At 32.2% G+C, this 13415-nt stretch overlaps 1 protein-coding gene across 3 annotated transcripts; it reads right to left on the bottom strand.

The window, feature by feature from the left end:
* Positions 1 to 3716: 3716 nt before the first annotated feature.
* On the bottom strand, positions 3717 to 9927 carry LOC109337059. 3 transcript variants are annotated; one of them, XM_019573929.1, is made up of 7 exons: positions 9734 to 9926; positions 9494 to 9626; positions 9093 to 9196; positions 5971 to 6115; positions 5733 to 5873; positions 5458 to 5591; positions 3717 to 5280 (listed from the first exon to the last, which is right to left on the bottom strand). In XM_019573929.1, exons 1-7 carry the CDS (start codon positions 9772 to 9774, stop codon positions 3873 to 3875), a joined length of 2106 nt encoding a protein of 701 aa, XP_019429474.1. In that variant the 5' UTR covers positions 9775 to 9926; the 3' UTR covers positions 3717 to 3872. The 3 variants fall into 3 exon arrangements, with proteins under 3 accessions (XP_019429474.1, XP_019429473.1, XP_019429475.1); XM_019573928.1 differs by having other exon boundaries at positions 3717 to 5591; positions 9734 to 9927; XM_019573930.1 differs by lacking the exons at positions 9093 to 9196; positions 9494 to 9626; positions 9734 to 9926 and adding an exon at positions 7920 to 8097 and having other exon boundaries at positions 3717 to 5591.
* Positions 9928 to 13415: the final 3488 nt, after the last annotated feature.

Genomic DNA, 13415 nt, shown 5'->3' with positions numbered 1-13415 from the left:
TAATTGTAATGGTCTATCGGAAGAAACCATGTGCTTTGGTTTGAAAGAAGTTTTTGTTTGTTTACCCATTTGACAAGCACTACATAGTTTGTCTTTAACAAACTTCATTTTGGGTAAACCGACAACTAAATCTTTCTTAATAAGTTTATTCAAATGTTCCATGTGAATGTGAGCAATTCTTCTATGCCAAAGCCATGCATCATGATTATCATTTGCTACTAAACATGTTATAGGTAAAGCAGAATCCATGTCAGTCATATATATATTATATATTCTCTTACCAATAAGTTTAGAATTATTAGAATCCTTACTTTCAATGATGCATTATCTGGGTAGAACGCCATATGAAATCCTTTGTCGCATAATTGACTTATGCTTAGAAGATTGTGTTTGAGTCCTTCAACATATAGTACACCTTCTATAGTTGTTGAGGATGGCTTTCCAATTCTACCAACTCCAAGAATTCTTCCCTTATTCTTGTCACCATATGTGACATATCATTTGTCCCTTGGAGTGAGGACAGAGAATTTACTTTTATCGCTCGTCATGTGTTTTGAGCAGCTGCTATCCAAGTACCATAAATTGCAGGCGACTCTCAAACTTTCCTAAAAAACAAATTAAGTTTTGTTAGGTATCCAATATTCCTTGGATCCTAGATGGTTAGTACCTTTCTCAACCCATTTAAATTTTCCTAGGGGTACACCATATTTTCTAATTATGCATGTGTTTGGTGTATGCTCATGAATTTTACAGTATGTACATATGGGTTGATGAATGTGTATCAAAGATTTTTCAAATGCATTGATACTTTTCTTTTGAAAGATTATTTTCATTTGGACACTTGGTTTTTTTAAACCATCGGTTTTTGAATAGCCAAGACGTCTTCGGTATGTTGAGTGTCTTTGATCATTGATAATCTTTTCTAAGCTTTTACCATTCTTGTTTAGTTTATTAAGTTCAAGACTTAATGTTGCTACTTTGTTTTCAAGAGTGACACAATTTTGACAAGAGGATGAAGAAGGTTTGTTTCTAAATGTATCTATTTCAGACTTTTGTTTTAGAAACATTTTTGTGAATTTGACATATTCATCATGTAAATCATTAAATGCAGATTGAAGTTCGGAAGAAGAAAATAGATTAGAGTCGTTTACCTCTTTATCATCAGAATGATGAGATGCCATAAGTGATAAATGCGCTTGCTCTTCGTTTTCTGTTTCAGATGCAGAACTGATATCATTATCTTCCCAAGCAATGTATGCTCTTCGTCCAGTCTTTATATCATTCTTTCCTTTGAAAGAACCCTTTTTCAAATTTGGACAATTCATCTTCATGTGACCCAGTTTGCCACATTCAAAACATGTAAAGTTTTGAGTTGAGGTGGAGGCATCATTGCTTTTGGTGAATTTCCTTGTTTGACCAGTCTTTGCGCCTTTGTTCCTTTTTAGGAACTTGCTAAATTTCTTTACGAAGAGACTTATATTTTCGGTATTATCTTTTTCTGATTCATCTCCAGATGAGTCATATCTATCCACTTTTGCTTTTAGAGAAAAAAAATTTTCCTCTTCTTTTCTTGCTCCTCATGTTGATCAAGTTGGCTAAGTTCTAATTCGTGTTCCTGCAGTTTGCCAAACAAAGTCGCCAAAGACATTTTGGATAAACTTTTCTTTTCAGAAATTGCAGTTACCTTTGGTTGCCATATTCTGGTGAGTGATCTTCGAACTTTCAAGTTTAAGTCACTATTTGATAGAACTTTGCCAAGTGCAATAAGGTGATTGGTAAGATGAGTAAACCTCTTTTGTAAATCAAGGATTTTCTCTCCAGGCTTCATATGAAACATTTCGTATTCCTGAGAAAGAGTGTTGAATCTCGATCTTTTTACTTCCTCTGTTCCTTCGTGTGTGGTCTCTAGAGTATCCCACATTTCTTTTGCAGATTTACAATTTGATACTCTAAAGAATTCATCAATACCGAGTGCGAAGGTGAGGATATTCTTTGCCTTTAAATCATATTGTACCTTCTTTTTGTCTTCATCGTTCCATGAAGATTTTGGCTTTATTTCTCTTATACTGTTGATAACAGTAAAGGGTATATATGGTCCTTCTTCAATGGCATTCCATATGTCTAAGTCTTGATATTCAATAAAGATCATCATTCTAATTTTTCAAAAATCATAGCACTCTCCAACAAAGTTTGGAAGGCGGTTGATGTTGGAACCTTCTCCTAGGAATGATCTTGATGCCATCTTGATGTAGGATTAGACTTAAGAGTATCTTACTTAAATATAGCTCTGGTGTCAATTGTAAGAACGCGGTTGTAACTAAGAGGGAGGTGAATTAGTTGACTTAAAATTATGGCCAAATTTTCTACAAAATAAAGAGTTAACGTACAGAGGAAAATATATGCAGAAAAATAATCAAGATAAAATGAAAGAGATAAGGGAGAAGAAAGTACACAAGGATTTTATATCGGTTCACCTTCTTGTCCACCAAAGGCTACATCCAGTACTCTTGTATCACAAGAGATTTCTTCACTAAGAATTATGAGTTGTAATTACAATATCTCACTTACACACTCCCTAATTATTATTCACTCTTGGAAAAGACCTTTCCAAGTGATTCTAATCCCCTTTCTTTTCACACCCAGTGAAAGAAAGTATTCAACAACAATATTGAAGAATGCGCAACAATGACAAATTGCCTTTACAAGTATGACAATAGTATAACTTTCAATCCAATCAACTCTTTAAGTATACTAAATAATAATGCTCTTTTAGAAAACTTTGAACACACTTCTAAGCAACTTCAGAAAAAATAACTTTTGAAAGTTTGAGTGCTAGTTGCAAAAAGTGTAGAGAAATAACTTAAGAATAAGTTTAAGAGTTTTTGGAAATTTTATAAGAGTTGTGTATTGTTGTGTCTTTGTGTTGTGAGAGTTATAGCCTTTATATAGACTTTCCAAACACCCATGATGCCTTTCTGAAAGTGTAGGAGTTGTTTGAAGTGAAGAGATTTCGTTTGGAGTGAAAACATTTCATTTTGAAATCTGAAATCTCATGCAACAACTCTCAGTAATCGATTACTTATAGTGGGTAATCGATGACCCAAACTATATGTCCACTGTTCTTTTAAAAACGAATTAGAGTAATCGATTATACCATTTGGGTAATCGGTTATTCAACTTTTTCAAAACTGGTAATCTGTTACTCAAGGGCAGTAATGGATTACTCTGAACAGTTTTAAGTTGGATAACTCTTTTTCTTACACACGTAACTATTTTTGAAAAATGTTTTAAGTTTTTTTAAAGTGTTTCATTTTTCTTTAAAAATAGTTTGAGCATTACTACTTTGTATATTTAAGAGTTTTAGGATAGAAGTACCTATAGAGACTTAATCTAATTATCTTGAAGCTTTAATGATGTTGGTGTCTTCATCAAAACCTTGTTAAGGTCAGGAGCAAAGAAACTTTCAGAACGTAGGGAATAGTTTATTAGTTATCCATGTATGTGAGTGAGATTGTTGAGCCTAACTTTCATGTGGGAAATGAGTAGCGAAAAAATAGAGCTCTAATCCAAACACATACTCAAGTATATCCTCAACCAGAAGAAAGTAAAATCACCAATTTTTGTTACAAACACTTATACCATCATTAAAGTAAAAGTTAAATTAATGTTGCGTGTAACCTATAGCCGCATCCTAAGAGACTATGACAGAGTAACTATGTGTCAATGTTCAGTTAAAGCACCACCATTTAATGTAATCTTCAACAATACCATATACAAACAATATGAGATTAAAGGCGTGTTATGATCATAATAGTGCAATCATGCTTGTGAAGAAGGAGCATTTAATCATTAATTCATTATACTTGTGTCCTTCATCTTCCTCTCAAGGCTGCAAACCTAGCTGCTAAATCATCATAGTCAGGTAACTTAGGATGCACATGTCGGGCTTCATTTGATCCATCCGGATGAAACGAGGCAGCACGTGTATATACTTTCTTAACTTCCATTTCTGCAATTTGTTCACGAGGAAGGGAAACAGATCTTGATGAAAAAGTAACCATCTCCGGTGTCTCATCAGATCCATCTTCGTTTCCATTCTGTAGAGATTCCCTGGCTGAGTTATCCATTTGTTGTGTCGCATGGCGACTTTTAGACTTTCTTCTTGATTTCTCGGGAACAAGGGCAGATGGTTTTTTGCTATAATGGATCAATAATTTATCTATGATCTTTTCCTCTTCAGCATTTTGGTGCTGCTCATCATTGAACAAAATTTGCAGGCCACGCCTTGATTCATCTCGTCTCCTGCTTCTGCTCCTTGATTTTCTCACAACCTGAGTTTCTTCATTAGTGGCATCTTTGTGTCTAGATCGGGATTTTGAGTGCTTCCGCCTCAGAGATTTTGGTTTTAACACAGGGACTTCTTTAGCATCTTCACCAACGTATAATTCTTTTTCGTGACTCAGTTTACTCGGTCTCTCATGTCTTCTGGCCTGCCAATCCTGGTCAGAACTATCCAAACCTATCTCGATCCTCTCTGATTTAGAAGCAGAATCAGGCTTGTCATGTGCTGAATAGTATGTAGAGATAGCACCACTGTCGATATGTGAAGATACATTGGCTCCATTCGTGCTGTTCTGCTGCTTAGACTTAGGTTTAACATATGGAGGAGGAATGGTATTACTGTAACAGGGCTTTAGCATAGGTGTCTTATCCGTTTGAACTTTTCTCACGGAACTATGAGCATCAGGGAGGCTAACATGATCAACAGAAAATGGCTTGTTTACATCACTCTTGAAATGCATTCCTGCATGACTAGGAGACTTCCTAGAAGCAGTGTCTGGACTTTCTCTTAGATGGCTGGTAGTCCTCAAAGTATCATGCAGCCTGGAACCACCATCAAATTGTTCAACTATTTTCTCCTTCGACAGACGTCCAATTGGTTTTTGCATACTACCCTCCTTCCTATAGCCTCTGTCACTCTTAGTAGTGACCGTTTGACTTCCTATTAATGGATTATCATGACCACCTTCAAATTGTTCTGCTGTTTTCACCTGGGATGAATATCCAATTGGTGGTTTTAGCATACTACCCTCCTTCCAATATTCACTCTTCTTAGCAGAGATCTCTTGCCTTCCTGTTAATGAGTTATCATGGTTATCCCTTTTCCGAGTGACTTCACAACCAACTAGTGGCTTAACTCCATTTTCTGGGAGTTTGGATCTTGATCGAAGATCATGTTCATCTCTGTTTAAGACAACAGCTTCCTTGCCATTCTGAAATCTGTATCCACCATTAGGATGGTCAGGACTTTTATCAAACAAGAAATTGTGCTCAACTCCTTTTTGGAGTGTGGATCCATTTATTGGCTTGATTCCATTTCCAGGGAGTTTTGATCTAGACTGAAGATCATCATGATCATCTTGGTTTAAGACATCAGCTTCCTTGCCATTCTGAAATCTGTACCCATCATTAGGATGGTCAGGACTTTTGTCAAACAAAACATCATGCTTGACTCCTTTTGGGGTGGCATCCTTGCCATGTGACGGTTTATTGTAAGCAGTCAAATGGTTTGGCATACAAGTATTATGGCCCTGAGGAAGTCATTGATCATTTATAAGAAACAAGAACAATCTTATATATATTCTCAAAATTTTAAGTAAATTAACAATTGGCAAAGTATTTAATTTGAAAATGAAGTAGCCAAACTGAAAAGGAAATGCAGAAGACAACACCTGTGCAGATAGAGAGGATTTTGACATCCTCAGTTCAAAATCCTTGGAGTCCCACTTAATTGAAAACTCGGATGCAATGTCCTGCATCAAGCAGACCTTCTTCTCCAATGTAGAAGACTTCAAACTCAAATTTGCTGCAAACTGATAATGAGCAATTTAGTCAGTTATTTGCAGGAAACGAGGAACAGGTCATTAATATGTCAACCAATATAATAAAAATAAAAACATGAATAGTCACCTTCTGATTAACATAACATTCAAGGGAATTCTCATATCTCTCCTGAAATATTTGCCTAAGATCACGTAATTCGGGTAAATCAGAGAATCTTGCAGCAGCAAACATTAAAGATGCTACAGCTTCTCTACATTCATCAGGGCAACCACTGTAAAGGAAATGAAGTAGTTATGTTGATTATCGAAGTTCTAAATTTAAGGGAAATTTTGAAGCAGCTATCCAACCATTAGATTTTTGGAAAATTTATGACACTACAGATGTTCAATGAACCCAAAAGATAAACATAACATAAAAGAATGAAATTCAAGCACCGGCAGAACATCATTAGGGTAGGAAAGGGCCGCTGGCTTAAAAAAATTAGCCCCTCGTGTATTCATATATATCGTTGTTCTTAATCGCAAAAATAGTGACTGCATAATGCAAAAAGGTAACTTGTAAGTTTTATAGATATTGGTGGATGAGTTTAATTTGTTCTAGCCTTCAATTTACCACCTGAATTAGAATATAGAAATAGCTCTAAGGCTGGAGGTATACACTAGGAATTAGATCCCCTGAAGTGATGAGTGCATTTTAAGAGTAAATCTATTGCAGTGACCTTGAAATAAGGCAACTAACTGGCCAGAGGCCCTCCCTCAATCTTAGTATTCTGATTTTCTATTTTTTTTTTTTTGGAATGATATCCTTAACAAGTTGTCAGATAATGTTCAAAATTTATTAATTGTGATAAACAATTAATAAAAGAATTTTCATGTATTAATATTTTTTTCTGCTCCAATTTTTTTGGCCAAGTTTCATCATTGAATACAACATCAGCATTCCACAGAAACTGTTTTCAAACACACCTCTCATCCCCCACCTACAACATAACTGAATGTACCATTTGATTTGACCATTCATCAGACCAAAATCATAATTAAAAGATCACGTTATCTTTCAACCAATTTATATAAGTGCCCAACTATGAAACACGGATACGGATACGTGTGTCAGATACGGATACGTGTATCGGATACGATACGTATCTGATACGTCGACACGCATTTTTTTTAAAATATAGGATACGATACGTTATACGCGTATAAAATAATAAAAAACACATAAAATATGATAAAATTATAAGTGTAAATCAAACTATCCAAAGTAAAATAAGTTGTGGATCGGTGAGTACCGGCTATCGGATGGTCAATGTCGTGTGACGGTATGTTGGTATGAGTCTTTGTGGCCTTTAAATAAGTTGGTATTTATTGAAACGAATCTATCTTATCCTATTTTATTGAAAACGAATCTATATATCCTAAATTTTATTGAAAATGAATCTCTATATCCTATATTTTATTGAAAACGAATCTATATATCCTATATTTTATTGAAGACAAATCTAATACATGTCTTGATATTTATTAATTTTATTTTATTTTTTTAATTTTTGGATACTCTACGGATACATATCCTTCGTGAATTTGAGCGTATTCGTATCAGATACATGTCGGATACCGACACGCGAGGGTGTTTGACGAATCCGTGCTTTAGAGGTGCCCAAAATAGGAAGGAAAAAAAACTGCAGGCACAAAAGAGCTAAGTTCAGCTACACACATGTAAATCTGTAGATGCAAACCTATATTTGAGGTGTTATATGTCGTGTGTTGATATCCAATAAATATGTTTTTCTATCAGAAATCATGGAAGCATCATTGACGGAATTTGGAAAATATTTTCCCCTAAAAACGATGCAATTCCTACAAATCATGTTTGTTGTGGACACAAGTAGGAAAAAAAGTTACTAAAGATCACAGTACAGATTATTTTTATGCATAAGCAATGATAATGAACTCAGAATAAATCTAGCAAATCGACTTTATTAACCATAGCTCTGACTAATACTTTATTTTATTTTTTTTAAAAAGGAAAATCAGTGAACTAAGCAGAAATCATTAACTCAAACAAACTCATACCTCAGTTTCTGCATGACAGAGAGGCGCTTCAAAACAAATTCACATAATTGCTCAACAAAATCATAACAAGATGACAGTGTCAACTCAACCATGAGTCCTTCAGCCTGTTTAACCAATTCGCGAGAAAAACAACACTTAGTTCTAAGAGTATAATATCCATGCACACTATCAATCAGTGTACAGTTTTTTACACCGTCACTATATTATCTATCACTTGTGTGTTTCTTATTTAGGATTCAATGATTGGTAAACTCGTGAATATATATGCTGATTGTGTAAAAAACTTTTAATTGGTCGGTCCATATATTAAAATCTAATTCTAAATATTTCCAAAAATAGCACAAAATCGAATCTAGAAATTGCATGATAAGTTGTGGATCGGTGAGTACCGGCTATCGGATGGTCAATGTCGTGTGACGGTATGTTGGTATGAGTCTTTGTGGCCTTTAAATAAGTTGGTATTTATTGAAACGAATCTATCTTATCCTATTTTATTGAAAACGAATCTATATATCCTAAATTTTATTGAAAATGAATCTCTATATCCTATATTTTATTGAAAACGAATCTATATATCCTATATTTTATTGAAGACAAATCTAATACATGTCTTGATATTTATTAATTTTATTTTATTTTTTTAATTTTTGGATACTCTACGGATACATATCCTTCGTGAATTTGAGCGTATTCGTATCAGATACATGTCGGATACCGACACGCGAGGGTGTTTGACGAATCCGTGCTTTAGAGGTGCCCAAAATAGGAAGGAAAAAAAACTGCAGGCACAAAAGAGCTAAGTTCAGCTACACACATGTAAATCTGTAGATGCAAACCTATATTTGAGGTGTTATATGTCGTGTGTTGATATCCAATAAATATGTTTTTCTATCAGAAATCATGGAAGCATCATTGACGGAATTTGGAAAATATTTTCCCCTAAAAACGATGCAATTCCTACAAATCATGTTTGTTGTGGACACAAGTAGGAAAAAAAGTTACTAAAGATCACAGTACAGATTATTTTTATGCATAAGCAATGATAATGAACTCAGAATAAATCTAGCAAATCGACTTTATTAACCATAGCTCTGACTAATACTTTATTTTATTTTTTTTAAAAAGGAAAATCAGTGAACTAAGCAGAAATCATTAACTCAAACAAACTCATACCTCAGTTTCTGCATGACAGAGAGGCGCTTCAAAACAAATTCACATAATTGCTCAACAAAATCATAACAAGATGACAGTGTCAACTCAACCATGAGTCCTTCAGCCTGTTTAACCAATTCGCGAGAAAAACAACACTTAGTTCTAAGAGTATAATATCCATGCACACTATCAATCAGTGTACAGTTTTTTACACCGTCACTATATTATCTATCACTTGTGTGTTTCTTATTTAGGATTCAATGATTGGTAAACTCGTGAATATATATGCTGATTGTGTAAAAAACTTTTAATTGGTCGGTCCATATATTAAAATCTAATTCTAAATATTTCCAAAAATAGCACAAAATCGAATCTAGAAATTGCATGAAACAAAAATAAAATAATGAAGTTGAATTTATTACCCTTCCATAAGCATTGATATCAAGGCCATTATGGAGCAGATCAGCGATATCTTTCTTCAGAAACTTCTCCGTCGCTCTTCTCTTCCTCCTTATCACTTCGATCCGAGTCTTCGTTAGTTTCATTAACGATTTGCTGAAAATAACAACACAAAAAATCAAAAGAGAACTCAACTCGCATTACAATATGAATCACCAATCAGCACAAAGATAAGAACTGAAGCATGCAGAATAAGCTAGTACCATTTCGTGGCGAAGCTTCTGCCGAGAAACCCGTCCAACATGTTGACTCGGTGGTAGTTTGACTCAGTGAGCTGAGTTTGACTCGGAAGGAACTCAGAATGCGAGATTCGGAATGGACAGAGAGTGCTTTTGGGTGATTACGTGTTATTTTTGGGAGCGGAGGAGAAGTGTAGTGAGATTGGGAAAAGGAATGGACGGTGAGGATGTAAAGTGAGTGGGAATCTATGCTGAGCTGGATCGCATAGTGAAGGATAGGAAGTTAAGAGCCGTTGTGTCGGTCTTTTAATTACTCTGTCTACATCGCAGCTTATATTTGGGAAGATAAGTTGTAGTGTTCAATAATTGAGAAATAAATATACACATAATGTTTTATTACTATTGATTTATTGAAGAAAAAAAATGAATGATAGATTATATACAAATATTTATGCTGACATGTATATATATTATACTTTAAATAATTTACTTTGTGTATAATTTTTTCAATAGTTAATGATAATTAAATATTGATGAATAATAATATATTGACATTGATAAAACTCATATATTAGTAAATACATTTTTTCTCTTAATGTATTATTAATAGTTACATTTTTAAATTTAGTATTTTCTTTATATTCTAATAAATATTTTGATTCTCCATAAATTAATGGAGGAGTATTTTTGGAATATTTATATGATTTTTGATAAATTTGAGAATGTTAATTATATTTACTTACTTTTTCTTAATTTTTTAAATTGTGTTACATAAATTAAGAATCATAGTTAATATTTCTAGTTATATTAAATTCATATTATAGCTTTTCTAATTTACCATTTATCTTTGTATAAGAGTAATAGTTGTTACATTCCAATGATTGTATTTTTTATTAACTAAATTGACCTAGTATTGTAAAAATCGTAATTAATGTTGTCTTGATTTTATAGAAAGACAAATAAATAAGAAAAAGTTCTTAAAGACAAATAAAATGAACAAAATGTAGTATAACCCTGGCTGAGAAATTTCTCAACATGGAAGAATTTCTCTCTTCTAATGGTCATCACTTGTCATTTCAAATATTTAAAAATCAACCCTTATATAAGAATTTTGTAAAAAAAAATCATGAGAGCATTTCTATCAATTGATCATCTCGTGATCTATATATATCTTTCCTTATTTAAGAATTTTTTTACATTAACTAGAAATAAATAAAGGGAGAGATTCACTTGCTCTATAGGTATATCAAAAAATTTATTCAACATTTTAACCATTCATTCTATGTAAATTTAATTGTTTAGATCTATTCGCTAATTCATACCATTAATTTTTCACAAAATGAATGCCTAAGATGGAAGTACATATACTATTCCACAAACTGTCACTTAATATATAGCATTATCACTGATTGATTGAAAAAATGTATTTAAGTTAAAAAATAAATGATCAAATATTTTTCTGGCCAATCATAAATAGTGGCATATGAAGTGGTACACTTTTATGAAATAAAAAATGTCTACCTGATTAAAATGTGAAATAAATTTTTTAATTTACTCTTAGAATAAGTGTATCTCTCCCTGTTTTTAAATTAGACACGATATCTTGCAATAAGAAGATTCTCTTGTTTAATCATGTCATGTTCTCTATTTTAAGGACAACTTTTCTTCCTTGGATTTTCTTTATTTTAAAATGAAGATTAATTTGATATTTGCTTTTTCCCTTATGTTGGAGTGGTTTCCTTATTTATTATACATTCACAAACCCTCATTCATCACAACTTCCAAACTCCCGTCGCTTCTCTTTGATGCGCACCACGACACCACCACTTCATCCTTTATTGCCATTATTATTCATATAAGGTTAAATCCATTTTGTAATTGGGGTATGAGAAGAATGGAGAATTATAACTGATGTACCACGTTTTGAATTAAAACTTTAATATATTAGTTTCATTGATTTTTTCCACTTATAAACTATTTTGCTCCTCTTTATATCCAATGTGCGACTTCATACTTGAATAAATCTAACAAATATGAGATATGATATGATCCAATTTGGAAGATTTTATCTTTGTTAAGATATTCAAGTGTATTGTGTGTTAAATTGAAATATCCATACCTCTGAGAGGTTTTGGAGGGGAAGGCTTTGAAAAACTTTCCACTTGTTTGGGAGTTGGATGAAAGAGAGAATAAGGTTTTGGAGGGTCTATCAAACCCTCCAAAATTCTTCATGTGTCTATTTTTAAAGTTCTCAAAATTTGAGATTTTTTGAGATAAAATATCAAAATAACTAAATATTTTTAGTAATATTATATAATTATACATTATTATCAATTTATAATTGTTAATTACATTTTTAAAGGAAAATTAAAAAATATTTTTATATTATCATTAGTATATTATTCTTCTAAATTTTATACTTCCAAACAAATTGCTGATTTCCTTCATTTTCTCTTACATTCCTCCCTATTCTTAACCATTTGATCTCTCTTTCCTTTTTTTCATAACTCTCAAATAAAGACCAAGTTGATTCAATGATCCTTTTAACTATTACAATATATTCATTTGATCTCTTGATTTATGATAGTATAATATATTTTTATAATGGAGTAATCTTAAAATTGATCATGTGCATCTAATTGATTATGCTTGTGTTTACAACGAATTATAAATATGTTGGATTTCCCTCCAAATGAAAGTGTGTCCAATAAGCTTAATCAATTCAAGCAAACTATGTGTTCAAAGGCTTATGCTTTAGTAAGGACAAAATCATAGGCTTAAGCGTCCAATACAATAATTATCTATAACTTTATTTGAAAGTATGGTTTTAGAGGAGAAGAGAATGAATGGTTCTGGAAATCATTCCTCTTATTTGGGTGTTTGATAAAGGAGAATGAAATATTTTGAAGGGTCCAAAACCCTTCATGTATAGGGGTATAAGTGGTTCCAGTTTAAACCGTAAAATCGATGGAACCGAATCGAAACAAACCGAACCAAACTGCAAAATATGGTTCAATTTTGTTTCACAGTTCGGTTTGATTATTTTTTTAAGGAACCATTTATGTTAGATTCGATTTATGATTTTGGAAATTTAGGAACCGTTAGAACCCAATTGAATTGCATTTAAAGAAATAGATTATAGGAATGATGTTTTATTATTGTTTAAATTCTGCAACCAATTTTGTGGCTTAAATTAACAATTTTATGTGAATTGTAGTGTTATATATGTTACTAAATTATTATTATGTTTGTATTATATATGCTATTATTTGCTAAAAAATTTCCAAGTGTCTTGATAATTTTGAATATATCTTCCAACTCTTGTGGTATTGAGTTCGAAACTAACATATATCATATATTATTATATATGTTACTAATTGTAAATTATAAGCTTATATATATATATAACTATTATATATTTTACTAATTGGTATATATGTTACTAATTAATTGTATTGTTATATATGCTACTTATTGTGGATTGTATTATATATGTGATAATTTGTTTTTTCTTCATCAACTATATAATTGTTATATATCTTACTAACAAACAATTATGAGTTTCAATTTTTTACTCATTTATATATAATTCATAATTTTTTATAATAATAGTAGTAGTGTTTTTCCGTTTATGAAGAAACAATATCTAACCTAATACATTTTGAAACTAACAATTGATGTAAGATTTTTTATAAAAAAATAATTG

The sequence above is a fragment of the Lupinus angustifolius genome, unplaced genomic scaffold (genome assembly GCF_001865875.1).
Source record: "Lupinus angustifolius cultivar Tanjil unplaced genomic scaffold, LupAngTanjil_v1.0 Scaffold_1_859, whole genome shotgun sequence".
Lineage (NCBI taxonomy): Eukaryota > Viridiplantae > Streptophyta > Magnoliopsida > Fabales > Fabaceae > Lupinus > Lupinus angustifolius.
The sequence above is the reverse complement of the archived record's forward strand: the minus strand, read 5'-3'. Positions and strand labels throughout refer to the sequence as shown.